Below are 17,437 nucleotides of genomic sequence, written 5' to 3'. Positions count from 1 at the left end.
AAAAAACGGGCAATTGTTTCGCCTTGTTAAATAATTTTCAAACGAATGTTTCATGCAATATAGACTCAAATAAGTGTTTGATTTTGATGTTAAAATTATAATACTATGTAGTTCTACAAAATAAACGCCAACTGAATAAATCCACATTTCAGTGTTATCAGAAAGCGTCTTAATTAATAACATTAAAAAAAACATTTAATATTGTAGAGGTATTTTTTATACTCTACTAAAATGTCTCTTGCTAAAACTTTAAATGGTATATGGACTTGGCAGCGGTTTTCTCACTTCTACTCTTCTGAAGACATGTGTGGTAGTTGTGAGATCTTTGTACACGGAGACTTTCTTTTTTATCACGTCGGGGTCACCATTTTATAGAGGTATTTTATTATTTCATTTCATTTCATTTCATTTATTTATTCAGATATTTAGAACATTACAGAAAAAGACCCAATTCATTCTAAATACAATAATAAATCACAAATTACAGTAGATAATTATGTTATTAAAATAATATAACAAAATGTAAAAAGAAAAATTAAATGTTAGAAAGTGCTTTCCTAAGGGAAGGCCCACTGTCGTGAAATATGTCGACATCCGAGGCGATGCGATTAAGTAGCAAGATTGCCCTACCAACCGGCATAACCATTGGCAGGTTGGTTCTGCATCGCGGTAGGTAAAACAATCGATGCTGTCTTTGTCGAAGATAGTTATCAGGTACGAACAGACCTACATCCATCAGAATTTCTGAGTTATGTATGCGACCACCGATCACCTGGAAAAAGTGAACACCCAAATGAACGTCCCTCCTCCTCCATAATGACTGATAGCCTAGCATTCCCAGTAAAAAGTCAGTTGGGAAGAGCCAAGGATAATATCCACACTCTTTAAGGTACAGATAGCGCAGAAATTTTTTCTGCACTCTCTCCACCATCAAAGAGTATCGAGTCTCATGTGGCGACCAAATAATGGAACTAAACTCCAAACGACTTCTTACCAAGGAATTATACAATGTCCTCAAAATCTGAGTGTTAGAAAAGATCTTGGCATTTCTAAGAACAAAACCAAGCATTTTAAGGGAGTCATTACATAGATTAACTATATGAAGATTAAAAGATAACTGAGCATCAAACAACACCCCGAGATCTCTGGACGTTGAAACCCTTTCAAGTCTTACTCCGTCCATGAGATAACGATAGTATATTGTTTTGGATGCTCTTGTGTATGCCATTACAAAACATTTGGAAACATTGAAGAACAATTTGTTTTGTTTGCTCCATTGAATTATATTTTGAATGTCACACTGAAGTTTAATACAATCAGAAGAAGTCGGCGGCCTCCGTGGTGTAGTGGTCAAGACGCTTGACTCACGCTCGGGAGGTTCCGGGTTCGATTCCCGGTGAGAACACAAAAATCAAAATGAATTTTTCTCAAGCCTGGGTGTTCTGTGATGTAATTCACCACTGTAATTGGGCCTACTGGCCTGTAGTGGTGCAAAAATAAATGAAAAATGAAATGAAAATGAAAGTCAGTATTTCACAAAAAATTTTTAGGTCGTCAGCAAATAAGAGAAAATTACAAAATTTTATGACTTTACCAATATCATTTATAAAGATTAAAAATAACAATGGTCCCAAATTAGATCCTTGAGGAACCCCTGAAGAGGTATTAAATGTTTCAGATTGATACAGTCCATATGACACATATTGCTTACGATCTGTAAGATAATTTGTGAATAGCTTCAGAAGAATGTCGCTAAAGCCAATCCTCTGAAGTTTCAGAAGCAAAAGTTGGTGATCTACCTTATCAAACGCTTTGGAAAAATCGTTGTACGAACAGTCTACTTGAGCACCTTTGTCGAGTGACTTAGTGACAAAATTCGTAAACACCATCAAATTTGTATTGGTTGAACGCCCAGGCCGAAATCCATGTTGTTCGTTTGATATGAATGGTTCTAATTGGGGATAGACAAAATGATATATCAACCATTCAAATGCCTTTGCAGGAGCAGATAAAATTGCCACCGGCCTATAGTTTTCGATACATGTTTTATTCCCTTTTTTAAACACTGGAGAAATTTTGGAGATCTTCCATAACTCCGGAAAGACACCTGTTTTTAAGGACAGATTGAAAATAACAGTTAGTGGTTTTTTGAAAATGTGTACACAACTCTTCAGCACAGCGGTTGGAACAAAATCGGGACCAAGTGAACAAGTGTTCTTTAAAGAACTAATAGATTTGAAGACATCAGTTTCGCTGAAATACTATTGAAATATTTTGCGAGCCTTGAGACGAACTTTGTTTATTTAGATGCACCTCTTTATTCGGAGTAGAACAGTAAACAGATTTAAAATTACTAGCAAAAGCATTCACAATATCCACATTTCGAACGTCTTGACATTTCCAGGTCATGGAGTCCATGATCCCTCCATCCCGGCGCTTAGAGCCAATATATCTCCAAAAGTCACTGGGATTTCGCAAGATATTTGATTCGATATCGGAAATATAAAAGTCAAAGGCTGCATTTCTTTTCTGTTTTACCTCGGTTCGAAGATTACTAAAAAGAGAGTAGTAGTATGGATCACCAGAAGACTTCCACTTTTTGTGGTATCCGTGTTTTTTTCTGATGTCACTGATAATATCACGAGAGAACCACCTCGGATATCTCCTGTTACTCACAGCCGGGTGTTTCCTCGGAAAGCACATATCTAAACAATTGTAAACAGTGTTATAAAAATAATGAACAGCCTCATTAACATCAGTTAAATCTATTATGCCGTCCCAATCAGCATTAAAAAAGGAGTCGTAAAGGGAGCGGAAATCACCTTTAGTAAAATCCCATCCCCTTTCCGATGTTATATGCGTTATGGGAACGGCGGTGCGTGTGTTTAGAGATTTAACTTTGTACTGAAAAAGCAATGCAGGATGATAAGCATCCTCCTTAGTGAGAGGAGACTCGCTTCGAAAAATGGATATCGGAACTGTTGAGAAAATTAAATCTAGCGTTCGTTCCTTATTGTTAAGAATGCCATTGTATTGAGTGAGTTTCAGCACAGAGCAGAGGAAAGAAAGGTCAGTATCCACCTCCCCCCCTCGTGCAGAGTACAAATTAAAATCACCCAACACAATGACACGCTTATCAACAAGTAAATGTAAATTACATAACAATTTATCAAAAAATAATTTAAAAGATTCTACAGTACTTTGTGGTGGAAAATAAACCACACAGATAAAAATAATCGTGTCAATGTAGGTTAGCTTAAGCCACAAGTCTTCATTGGTTGTTTCCAACTCAGAAAACCGCTGAATATTCATCGCTTCTCTGTGTCTCACGGCCAACAAACACCCCCCACCCTGCCTGTGAGCACTACTAGAAGTGACACGATCTCTCCGAAACACTACAAAGTCAGGAGTAAAAAGTTCCGAGCTTAAAACGCTGGCACTGAGCCATGTCTCTGTCAAACATATTATATCAAATTCACACCAGACCACTTCATTGTAGAAATCTATACATTTAGAATTAAGGCCGCGTGTATTTTGATATAAAAATGTTAAATTGAAGGTGCGAGAAGCAGAAGTGGCGCCACCTAGTCATTCTTCCCGCGCCCCAGGTAGGCGCGGGGTCACCATCCTGTTCTTCCACTCCTTCACGTACGAGTGACATGGCCAGTGGGAAGGTTTCAAAACTTCACCCACTGCAGTAGAGGGTATTCCCACTTTAAAGGAAGCGTAGTCTCCCCTCGATTTAATTTTAAAGACGTTAAATGAGGCTGAGCTTACTAAAGATTTTAAATAGTCATGAAAACAATTCACAGTAGTGTCTTTATGGAAAGGATAAAAATGGAAGTATAACAATCTAGAATTACGATTATCTTCTTCCATCTTCATATTCCCACGCACAGGTTTTGTACGGCGCATTTTGGGCACCGTCCATTCTCCTTTTTCCTTGGCCGGTAATGGAGCGGGCAGTCCAGGAGTCCGGGTGCCCGATGTCCCCGGGACCGGCACAGCAGCCGACATAGCGGGCGACACGGACCGGGACGTCGGAGTACTCCGGGAGCCGCTCCGCGCCGTAACGGGAGCCGCGGGAGAGATCTGCGCCACTGGCAGCGACAACAAGGAGTTTTTCCTAGTTCTGTTTTTAGCCACTGACACACCGCTCAGTGGCTGCTTTCCCTTAGAAGAAACTATATTTCGTGACGCTCGTCTAGTCAATATAGTTGTCGCAGGAGGTGCACTAGGGCGAGCCGGAGCCACGCGGGTAAGAGGTGGAGGCGGGGCCGCAGCTCTAGAGGCGTAAGTAGTTTGCGACTTCGCTAAACGGCAATCCTCGGATATTCCCGCCGAGGTAGGTATACGAGCTGAGTCGGTCAACAGAGTCGGATCAGCCGGCATTGGCGCTGTAGTCGGCAGAGCCGGTGCAAGCGGGAGGGCAATATTGCCATGGCTTGTTTCACTAATTGACACCGCACTATTTGGCAACGTTGTAGTCGGAGGTAAACTCTCTAGACACATTTTTGATTTTAAGAATTGATCTTGAATTGGCGAACAATTCATTAAGAACTCTAAAACTTTGTCAAACTTTAAATTCAGAGCCCTTACTTCCTTGAGAACATTGTTAGAATTCAATTCACACGAACAAATCATATTAAACTGTAAACTTTTCACGGGAGCTCTGCACGTGACAATAGCGGACGACGCACGCCACTGAGTTTGTGATGTCCTCTATTGAACACTTTTCAAAGTTTAATTGAATTGGTTTAGACCTCCGCTATATTGCTGCAAAACTGCATGTATTCAGAATGCAGACTGTTTTATCAGTTGATTTATTTTGACAGTTGCAATATTTCAAAAAAAATGTTTTTTATTTTCAATTTACCTTTCAATTACAAGATCTTACGCCTCACGTTTATTTGCACTGTTACATCATGTCGTCCAACATCTTTTCACAATGTTTTAAACTGTTTTATGCAAATATTTGTTGGTATATGCATGATCTTTGAATCCAGCCAAAACAAACTTAGCAACTGATTGTTATTGTGGGATGGAATGAATTGAATTATACTCTACTAGATAGTAGTTATTTGTTAGTTCATGTAAAACATATGATTGCATGGATTTAATGGATTTAACCTCAAGGAATCAATAAAATAATTTAAGTTACTTACAATTTTTGGTTTATTACACACGAAAATACAGATTATACAAAGAATACATTAAAGTGAATTTGAATACTGGTTGAGGCAAAGAAGGGCTAGTGACGTGTTACGCGCCTTTATATAGGTCCATTGGGCACTGCGGCCAAACAACACATCCTCGTCTGTCACTCTCTGGTCCCCACAATATAATATGCACTTGTTAAGGAAAAAGTTGTTGTTATTTTTTCGTTGAATCTGAATAAAAATATAACATTACTAATGTACTTCTAATGAACAGGCATACTCATTTTTTTATCTTCGGGCCACATATGTATGTGATATGTATCAACAGTCCGTATGCATACTATCGAATCTACATTTTGCAAGATTTACTGGACAACAAAAACAAACCTTGATATGTTTTTAGAAGCTCTCAGATACTGTAAAACTGCACGTGTGTCTATCGTATATATTTTTTTCAAAAAATTTGCAGAAAAATAAACTATCTCGGTTAAAACTCGTTTTATTCTAGTTTAAGACACCGCCACTGATAAATCAACAAATATATTTGTTAATAAAACAGAATCATAACAATTCTTATTAGCATATGAGCCAATACCAGGTCAAGCATTAACAACAGCTGCTTTATGATTTTTTTTCTTCGGTATCTCAAAAGATAAAATTTTTAAAAAATATGACTCAAAACTAACAAGTATCCAAGCGTTAATTTGTTCAATTGGTTTGATTTTTAATGCTGATTTTTAAGACTATTTCATACAAAGAGTTTTAAACTCGTTTAAGCAATTTAATTTGAAACAACCAGCCCTTAATAAATGAAAACGCTACGAGTGCAATACCCCCCGAGGCCCAAGAAGGGTAGATAAATGCAGCTGGAAACAGTTTCAGTCGAGCGATTATTGTTAGCGCGTATCGAATCGGGCTATGGTCCCGTAGCTAGTATCGTGGACTTGCGGATCAGAGATCCGAGGTTCGAACCCCACTCTACACTGCATAGAAGTTTGGTAGGCCGCTGGTTGAGGTTGGCCGCATTAGATTTTTTTTTTCGAATACAAACGGTTGTACAGGTCAAATGATTATAGATAGAAACTATAAAAAATATGTATATATAAAAATAGTGGGGCCTGCCATCAAATAATATGCTGGCGCGACGACGCGACGGTTTAAACTTTATAAATAATAAATATATAATTTTAAAATAAATGAAATATGGACAAAACAATGAGAGAGTGGGAAGGAAAAGAAGAAAATTGATAAAGAGTAATGAAGGGTGAAAGAAGGAAAGTAGGAGTGGAAAATTGCATCTGATTTAATGATTAACAGCAAGAAAGGAGACATAACGTCTATTCTCTGTTATTCTGAATCAAGCCTATTAGTTCTCTTCTGTACCTATTATATGAAGTGTTAAATTTATCAATACTACTAAAATTCTTGCTAAATGCTTCATATTTACGAGGGATGGTAGAATGCTTTCGTTTAGTTCTAATGTTACGAATATAGAAAATATCAGACAGTCTTGTTGGTCTGGAGGGGAAACGGTAAGCAAGTAGATTAAGAGAATCAAATTTATTATTTACAATTTTGTAAAGCAGGATCTGATTAGATAAAAGAAACAAAAGAAAATGAAAGGTTCGAAAAAACAATCAATGACAAAAACGATTCCATTTATTTGTAAAAGCGATCTGATCTTAAAAATCTGAGAAAGGCAATCTGATTAAATCCAGAATTCTTAGTCAAGGTCTTGTTTATTTACAAGATTGATTTGATTGAATTTCTTCAATGTCTTTTAACATGCGGTCGGGAGAATGCATCTACCATTACTATTAAGGACATATCCTGTCTTACACCGACAGCTGTACGGTATACAAGGCTTGGTGCAGCGCGTGACTGGTAAATGTTTATTTTCGCATGTTATGGGGCACGGGTTTCCACACAAAAACACCTCAGCGTTAGGATCCCCGCCACACCCGAGAGCTGAAAACAAACAGTAATATTGACACTAATGTTGCAATAACAATATTCTCATCTCTCATTAAAATCTAAGCATTCCATAGACACATTCTCAACGCACCCTATAAACACCTTCGTGTTTACAATATGCTCCTACAAGATAATATATTGTACTTCAAAAATGTTTTGAGAATGCAGAATGGCTGGATTTCCTCCCTAGAGAGTTATTCGGACCTTAATTTGATGCAACAGAGGAAAAAAAATTAGCAGGGAAAACCAAATTAAGTCCACTTTCAGGCAAAGGGGATTTTTAGTATTATGCAATTTAAATCTAAAATTCACTTCCACTGTCCAATACAAGAATTAGAAATAAGAAAATGTTCAAAAAGGCTATATACAAATTAAAAATGAAGTTGAGTAGAAGTAAAATGGACTGTCTTATTCGCCTAAACTAATATTGAATCAATTGCTTCACAAATGTACAGTTTATGTTATATTTTGTTTTTTTATTGTACGATTAATACTGTAATATAGGTGTTCATAATTTAAATATTAACTTAAATACATAGTGTTTAAAACCGTCTGAACATTTTGTTAATTATCTCTGTATATTAGGTCTTTTTTGTTTATTCTCAAATGTAAAAATAATAAAAAAGTATAATGTTAAGTGTCCTCAGCACGGGTACCCAGTGAGGTCACATTGTATTTTTTATTAAGCTTAGTTTCTAATGGAAAATAAATAAATAAAAATGTGAGTCTAGGTATTTACAGGGCTTATAACCTTTCGTTGGCTGGGTAAGTGGCCATTTTACACACTGTGTAACATTCACCATTCTGCCTATGTTTCAACAGGCCTTACCGGTACCGATAAGGGCAGGTATAAGGGTAATAAAAACGTGAATAAGATATATTTACAAATTGAATATTACAACCAGAATTATCTTCTTTTTAAAAAAAGAGAATACAATTCTATAAAAAAATATTTTGACTAAAATATTTAAATAAATATATATTTTTTAAAGTATTACCGAAGGCATCATTTTACTTAGAAATAAATGAAGATGTCACAAAAATGTAAGTGATTTAAAATGCTTATATCTTTTTTCAAAAACAAAAAATCAAGATTTTGCTTCGGAGACTTTCATATTCAATTTATTATCTTTGAATTTTTTGTTCAATACTTTAGTCTTTATATGAAAACCCAGATACCTAAGTTTAGTAAAAATTTTAAATGGCGTAATCTGCCGGTCTATTTTTAGTTACATAAAATTATATTTTAGTTACATAAAACTTTTAAGTATATTTTTTAATAGGAATACCTTTTAAAATTATTGTTCTGATCTAATTTGTGTTTTTTTATTTTTTTTATTGTTGCGCGATTAAAAAAAACATTCGTTTTACAATGGCAAAATCGTATGATTTCCTCATTTTGCGTGCGTTTTATCAGACTACTGCTTAACCGATGTTAATATATTTCTAGTTTAATTTAGGTATATTTATTTATTCATATTTTTTGCTTACAAACTATAATTAACAATAAAAATAATGTGACCTCACTGGGGTTTCCCGTGCCGAGGACACTTAACAATATACTTTTTTTAAATTACATTTGAGAATACACAAAGAAGACTTACTTAAAAAAAACAAACATAATTAACAAATATTCAGACAGTTTTAAAAACAAGGTATTTATGTACATCTATATTATTTATGCACAATAAGTTTTTCTGGGTTATTATGCCGTGTGTCGTTCGTACTCTCTACCGACGTTTCGGATCGCGTTACAGCGTCCATCATCAGGGTTGATGTTATTTGTGTATGAATATGTGTTACGTTAGGTACTTAGAATTTTTACCGTGTCGTAGTCGTTTTTGTGTGATGTTATGTATTTGGGACTTGTACCGTGTCGTAGTCATTTAGATTAATGTGTACTATTATGTACTTAGGATCTATACCGTATCACAAATCTGTGTTACATTGCAATCTTTATGCGATTTCTTTATGACTGGGTACCAGGATGTTTTTAATCGCATCCCATCATCTCTGTTTATGTTGTCGGGATGTTTGTAAATCTCAATTGCTCCTTTTACTAGTCGTGTTTGGTGGTTCTTTGGCCTCCCTAAGATAATCGGCTCAAAGGAAAACTTATGCCCCGTTTCTATGTGGTGCTCGGCCAAGGCCGATTTTTCGGGGTAGCCGAGCCTGCATGCACTCATGTGCTCCTTTATATTATTTATATATTATTTATATTACGAAACACACAATGAAAATAACAAAAACCTAACATAAGCTATACACTTGTGGAGCAGTTGATTCAATATTGGTATGGGTGAATGAGACAATCCATTTTACTTCTATTATTTTATCTTTTTCACTATCTATTTTTTTTATAGCCTTTTAAAACATTTTCTCGTTATTTATTGTTTAATTAAATAGTGGAAGTAGGTTATAAATTTTAATTAAATAATACTCAAAATCTCTTTGTCCGAAAGTGGTTTTAGTTTGTATTTGTTTTAGTTTGTATTTGTTTAAGTTGTCTATGTGTTGAGGATCTAGTAATTGTATTACTTGTATGTGATGTATTGTGGGGGTTATGTCTTTCATTTGAGTAAGAGTAGTTTTTGAATCTATTAGTGAGTATTGTTTTAGCGTATAATTGTTTTGGTGTCATAATATGTGATTTATGGAATATTTCTTCAGTGTATATATATTTTTATTTTTTTTGATTACATAATACGTTTTGAAAAAAAAAGTACTACCAGAAGGGAATATGAAAATCCTTGCATGTACTACCCAGTAAATGCCAACACTTCTATATTCCGTTCTCAGAAATGTTATCCCTCTCTGTTGCAATAAATGTCGATTTTGAGAGTAAGTCTGGGGAGTGGAATTTGCATTGTCAACCAACATTTGGACAATATCAAAATATTTCTGAGCATCATTTATTTTATTGGCTGGTTGGGGAAAATTCTTATCTCGCAATAAACTCACTAATGTTAATGTAAATGACAAATCAATATCAGAGCAATCTGTTTACAAATATTGAGTAAAAAATTGTATACGTACGACATTTCCATCTTAGGACACATGTGTTGGTCGCGTCCCGAACATATCCATAAATGCAATCACAGCCTGGAAGGCAGCGTCCTGGTTGGCAATCAATGGGTTGAGGAGGTTGCCAATTAGCTTCCAATACGTTGTTGTAGGGACATGTTTCTGGACAGCGATTCTTGCAAGGGACGTAAACTTCGTTAGGGCCACGGCACTGTCCCGCTAACAAATTCAATCTTGGATAATACGAAGTTGCTTTTCACTGATAAATATTGAAATCAATTAATCCAACTAATTGTTTGAAAAAATTTCAAAGCACAGAATGAAAAAAAAACCAGCACCTCCGAATCGAATCAAAACTAGGACCTCAAACATAGTAGACGAATGTGCCAACTACTACATTTAAAAGCGGAATTATCCACAATTGATTTCCTTTACAGATTTTTCACCTGAGAGTATTAATCGAACCGAAAGCAATCGTCCAGGGTTTTGGTTCCATCATCTGCCCGGATACATAATAATTGAAGTGTGACTTATATACCATATTTTGAAACATTGCAGAATTCAAATACTCACGACAACTCCATGTTGGAATGCACTTCTTGTTTGGGCCGATCACGTATCCCACTTTACACGCACAACCAACAAAAGTGTTAGTTTTCATTGAACATTTCGATATGCATGGTCCTGGATTGGGATAGTTCATATTAGTGCAAGTAATGGGGCAAGGATCCCCACATCTTCTTGGCTCTGCATATGGGTCTCCACCACACCCAGCAGCTAAAATTACACCATCACAAATACCTAATTTAGAAAAACCATTTTACCTGGTATGGAAGTAAAACAAAAAATTAGTGGAAGAAGAATGAATTCAGTTAAATTGCGATCTCTTAGTCTTGAAAATCACTATGCAATAGTGTAGTGAATAATGAGATTCGACAAGAAATAATATCTGGGATAGGGAATAATCAAAATGGTTTTGGAACAAACTCATGATAAAGTAGATCGCATTTGGCGAGAGAAAGTGCCAAACATGCTTGGTATATTCACATAACCCAAAATCTGAAGTCTGATTTTGTCAAAAGCGGTCGAATCAAAGGACTGTATGACAAGATAAATGAATGTGGAAGAAGCTACGAACGTATGTCAATATGGACGCTTGTGACGTTTTCTACTCTGTATGAACCAATACGTCTATAGATAATGATGTGTCGATAGTATGGTATATTACTGCGTAAGTGTAAGTATTGGATGTTGACATAAGTTGAGTCCATTTAAAAAAAAAATAGAACAAGAGGGCAAAACAAACAAATATTACAACAAATTATTCAATAATTTATAGGATTTCAAAAATCGCAAGCAGTTTTGGCAGCTTTATTCCCTCTTATGGATAAGAACATTTTCATTCCAATGAAATATATAATATGATTAATATTAACTTAGCCATTTTGTTTTTCTTCTGGTGCTTAATTTTAAATTTGGAATAAAACGGACACAAATTAAATACTCCAAAAAAATAGGCTCACGAAACAAAATAATAAGTAAGAGCTCATTTTCATTAGTCAGTGTATTCGAATTTTAATTTTAGTGTGTGCCAAGAAAATCTTATTTCCTTTTGATTCACAATTATCAAAACATTATATTTTCTGTAAATCAATAACTTGAAAAGTTTGAAGAAAATAATGAGATGGACGAGGGAGAAAAACATAAGTAACAGTAGTACAAACCGGGCCAACCAAATAAGGTAGTTCTGGAAGAGTTGGGTTGGTTTAGATTACATTCGCTAAGTTAAAGAAACATTTGTAAAAAAATAGTTCAATTGAATCAACGATTGATGATGCTTATTATTTTTTGTGAAAAAAATATTGTAACAATATGCAATGAATAAATCGACTACAGGAAAAAGATAACTTACTGCATGACGATTTTAAGACGCAATTATAGTCTTTATCTCTGGCATAACCATTTTTGCAGATGCAGCCTTCAACACACATCTCTCGGGTACCGAGAGGGCAAGTTGGAGTCATGGTAGGTGGGTTTGAAGTTTCTTCTGGACTTATGTAGGGACAAAAGTCCTCTTGGTCTCCGAACGGTGTCAAGCAGCTCCATTTACATGAAGTAAACGATTCGTTCGGGTCGATGCACAATGGAGGTGCCATGGTCTGTGGTGCAGTTGGTGGTCCGGGTGGTATAGTCGGTGGTACAACTGGTGGTCCGGGCGCTATGGTCGGTGGCGCAGTTGGTGGTTCGGGTGCTATGGTTGTTGGAGTAGGTGCTGGGCTGGGCGGAATGGATGGTGGTGCAGAAGGTGGACTGGGTGGTACGGTCAGTGGTGCTACTGGAGGGAATAATGGGGAGGGGGATGGTGAAAGTGACGGAGGCTGTTGCGGAAAAGGTGACGGAGATAGTGGAAATGCAGGTGGTGAAGGCAATGGTGACAATGCCTTCGTTTGCACTGGAAAAATGAAATACGTTTTTGGTTAGAAGAAATTTTGAAGGAAAAATTACAAAAAGTGCCTCGAAAAAAAAAGTTATATTATTAACTTCGTTATTTTAAATTGTGTTAAGCTTAAAATTTTCTTGTGTGTTTGTAGGAATCAATATTTTTTTTAGATTATTTTTTAAAAAGTGATATTAATCTAGAATATGAACAATTAAATGAAAAAAGTAGGAAATTCAAACAAAGAAGCCGAAATGCTATTGCATTGAAATAATATCAATCTAGCTTCAAATTAAAAGTAAAACGATTTTCTGGTGTTATCGAAGTGAGAAATCTTAAATAAGGAGTACCCCAAGGAATGATCTTGGGACTTATGTCATTTTCAATCCTTATTTTATTTTATCATCATCATCATCATTCCATGTCCGCTCCCTAGTTGAAGCTTTGGGTGTCAAAAAAGAGCCCCCATGCATCTCTATTGGCTGCCAGCTCCTGTGCGTTCTCCCAAATCAGATTCTCGTACTGAAGTTCTGACATAAACTGCCGACGAACAATCAGCAGTGGACTTCTAGGACTCGATAACCTGGTGCCTTGCAAAGAAAGCATTCGTGGTTAAGGCTCTCAGGAGGCATCCGCAGTATATGGCAAAGCCAACCGTATCGCCTCCGCTTGCTGGCAATTGTCACCGGAGTTTGCTGTATCCGTTCTCTCATTACTTCATTTCTCCCAAAGTCAAACCACCGCACACCCAAGATTCTTCTGAGAAACCTATTCTAAAAACTCGGTATTTTTCTAATTTGGGCCCTAGTGAGGTGCCACGATTCGCATCCATAGAGGGGAATAGGTTTTATTTATTAATTTTAATTATTTTTTTAAAATTAATACCAAACGTCTTTCTTGAATGTTACTAGATAATAATACAAAGCAACAATTATCACAAACTATTAAAATAGGAAGCGGTGAATAACATACTTAAAAAATTAGGCCAAATCTTTTTTTATGATGCAATGGGATGGCAAGAAAAAATATTATAATAAAAGTAGTTATAGTAATTAAAGTAGAATTCAAATTCTTACACTGAAATGCAGACCACACAGAAACAAGAACGAAAATTCTAAACCTCATCTTGACTTCTTGGTACAGAAATATTTCCCAGAATGATGATATTCTACAATTATACACCAAAAACATCGTACATGAAAAGGTATTGTAATATTTTAATTACCCTGACATTAACTAATATCGTGATATAAACATAAAAAATATTTTTTTAGTACTTCGTTAATTGTCGCTCAGTAAATAATATTTGTCGAATCGTTTTATAACAAAAAAAACATTCAACACTGGTCAACAGATTGAAAAATTGGCGAAGTATAGATGTTTAAACTTGATATTTTGTTGCAACAGTGGAGAAAACGTTTTTGAGAAAGGAAAATGGATGTCTACGCATTTACAGGGCTTATTTATTTTTATTTATTTTCTTTTATTTTATTCAGAAAACATGCATTTATACATAATAAGTATTAAAAAAAAATTTCACCATAAAAAGACCAATTAAGTTTTCATAAATTATGCAAAAGATATAAACATTTAATGTGACAAAAAAATAAATAAGAATTTCCAGCGAGAAAAGAATAATTGTTAACATTTGCGTTTTCCATGGAGGTAGTAAATTAAAATAAATAAAAACACCGAATGCACACTCCGAGCCATCCACGCACACACATGAACGCACATATAAAACATATACAAACATATACATTACATGCGGCACATATACAAAGCATAAACCACTCAAGATGCACATTCAGCAACTATCCCAAATAATCGACCTCATGAAGAAATTTTCTGTATAAATGCTTATGATCTGTAATTGACTGGGTCAAGTGGTCACTTGACACATTGTATTTCATTTAATTTATTTATTTTCAGGTACATTGAGAACATTACAGAGTATACAATTAATTATCAACACATTACAAAATATACATTTCAGATTTATTAAATAGAAAAGAGAAAAAAAAAAGTCATGTAAAATTGACATACATATTACAATTTATTATATAAATAAAACACGAGTGATACTTTAATCCACAAATTTGGAATATCCAGTGACCGGTTTCATCGCTTTCGCGACATCTTCGAGACTGGTATCTTTATTAAAAAGTTAAATGTATTTATACAGAACAGAGGTAAGGATACATAATTCAAAGTTATATGTAAGTAAATTAAATAAAGTTATTTTTATCTTAAGGATCATTATCATAATGATAATAATGAATGGATATAATGCTATTTTAATGAGTTTAAGTATTTTATTTTATTTTTGGTGTCTCATCAAACTTGACAAATTAGAAATTCTCGAAATTAATAGATTAAAAAATAAACCCGACGTAGAATTACTTAATGAACAGATAACACATGTGCATTCTCCATTACTTTACCCATTGTAATATAATTTTACTAATGACTTTTTACCCTTTGTTTTTCAGAAATCATTATGTACAAAACCACACTCACGAAGGAATTATGTATGCGACCATCAATGAGTTCAAAAAAGTAAAAACCCAAATGAATATTCCTTCTCCCCAACAATGATTGGTAGCCCAGCGTCCCTAGTAAGAAGTCAGTCGAGAAAAGCCACGGGTAAAATCCATACTCCCTGAGATACAGATAACGCAGAAATTTTTCTGTACTCTATCATGAAGGAATACGTGGTTTCAATTGGCGACCAAATGATGGAACTAAATTCCAAGCGACTTCTTCCCGAAGAATTATACAGTGTTTTCAGAACCGGAATATTAAAAAAAAAACCTTGGCATTTCTAAGATCAAATCACTAACTATTATAACTTCAGCCTCTGTTTAAACTTCTACATTTCCTCAACTCTTCCATCTGGTGACTTTTGTGAGGTAAAACTGCTGAAACCTTTATCATGTGGGTGAGATTCATCCGGCTGAACCACTTCTCCTTCAAGGCAACGCCTGAAAACGATTTTTCAGTTTTAATATTTCTTCTAATGCCGGTGAGTTAAATCAACAATGTTTTTTGAGTATGTCCAAATGTTTATTGACTGGGTTCATTTCCTCCCGATGGAGTTATTAAGATCTCATTTGGACACACTAGTTGTTTAACTTAAGCTGGCGCGTTCAGAAAACTCACACTAACGCATTAAAAACCTGCAGAATGTTGATTTTAAAAAACGTTTTATTAAATTTTAACCAAATGCGCTATCTTTTTTTAATATTCGGTGTTGGATTAGAGGGTTGTGTATATAAAAAAAAAATACAATGGGTTAAGAAAATGTAAAATTAATTTACTAAAATACTTTGTTTCATTATTTCATATTTTTCAAATAATTTTTTTAAATGTTGCATTTTACTAATTATAGTCCTTCCAAGAGCAAGGGGCCATTTAATTTTGAAAAAATGATTTTTTCGAGAACTAAAATACAAAGCTGTGTAGATTGTCTTAAGTATACAAATAACAAGATTTATTGTTTATCAATAAGTGTAAATACATATTTTTTCCGATATAATTTGTACTGTGCATTTTAATAACACTGTATTTATTATTATGATGATAAACACAAAATAATAAATAAAAAACTTGCTTCTCTAAAAATAAATACTCGTAAATATATGACATCTTCTTAAGTAATTGTTTTTTTTTTCACTCTAATCCAAAAGAGATTTTTAAAAACATTTAATATGACAATATAGAACATCAAGATTTTTAAAATGAGTATTCTGTACATTAGAATTATTTTGGGTAAGTTTCGTAAAAGCGCCGTCACTACATAATCAATTCACCTATTTATGATTTGATTAAATGAGAATACCTACATATTTATAAACCAGTGTTTTTAATCCATAACGTAATACTCGTACATTTTATTATTTTTTTACTACTAACAATCGCAGCAAAATTCAGACGAACGCAGAAGCATCCTGTGTATATTGTATTACCATATCATAAGCAACCAATAAAGCAATAGTTGTCTATGTCACGCTCATAAGCGCGTCTGAGCGAGAGAGAGACATATATTATTTTTGTAATGTGTATGCCGTGCGATGACATACCATGGGCTTATTCACGGATACTACACAATGCGCATGTGTAAGTATAGCGCACGCACCAGCTTATAAAAATCCACCAGTACGCAAAACATTGTTAATATTGAAAGGTTATTAGTTCGATTATGGATTAAATCTCTTACATAAAAAACCTGAAATAACATTAACATGCAGTCGTATTTCGTCATCATTCCCTTTCCGCACCTAATGGTGCATAGGGCACTGCATTGGTACACCAATCGCAGCATATCTTGATCATTTTTTGTTACATGAAGGTAAGATGATCACTCTTACGCTTCAAGTGCCAGTCTAGGGGCCATGAAAATATTCTGGTGTGAAAACACCCTTTTAAATAAATATTTTATATCAACCATGTCGGGAATCGAACCCGAGACCTCTCGCATGGACAAACGAGCTGACCATTACACCACGAGGCCGACAAACTTAATATGACTTTTAAAAAAAAAAAATAACCTACCTATTTCTGTAGCTCAATCACAGATAACTATCGACGTGCTAATAAGCGACGTGATAACAATATCTCACCATGGTTGTTTGTCGTATTCGCGATCACAATGGAACATCCGTGAACACCTAATATTAAATGTCAAAATATTTACGTTTCGCGACGTATAATCCTTCTGCGCAATCACATATTTGAATTTCACCGTTGTAAACACGGAAAATATTCTAAATCTGCTATTTTTATTTATTTATTTATTAATTATCATGCTATTTATTGCATTTAGCCAGTGGTTGGCAAGCCA

General features: G+C 34.8%; 1 protein-coding gene across 1 annotated transcript in view; it reads right to left on the bottom strand.

The window, feature by feature from the left end:
- Positions 1-6,800: 6,800 nt before the first annotated feature.
- The window catches only part of LOC148283767 (uncharacterized), a 50,999-nt gene continuing 40,362 nt past the window's right edge, over positions 6,801-17,437 (bottom strand). The window contains exons 3-6 of the mRNA XM_088243296.1: positions 12,070-12,609; positions 10,731-10,934; positions 10,170-10,376; positions 6,801-7,127 (exon numbers count right to left, since the gene is read on the bottom strand). Coding sequence (XP_088099422.1) covers positions 6,940-7,127; positions 10,170-10,376; positions 10,731-10,934; positions 12,070-12,609 — 1,139 coding nt within the window. The 3' untranslated portion in view covers positions 6,801-6,939. The remainder of the gene's footprint in view (positions 7,128-10,169; positions 10,377-10,730; positions 10,935-12,069; positions 12,610-17,437) is intronic.

The sequence above is a fragment of the Micrasema longulum genome, unplaced genomic scaffold (genome assembly GCF_059751315.1).
Source record: "Micrasema longulum isolate JH-2025_06_02 unplaced genomic scaffold, ASM5975131v1 h1tg000199l, whole genome shotgun sequence".
Classification (NCBI taxonomy): Eukaryota; Metazoa; Arthropoda; class Insecta; order Trichoptera; family Brachycentridae; genus Micrasema; species Micrasema longulum.
This window is presented reverse-complemented; position numbering and strand designations above follow the sequence as displayed.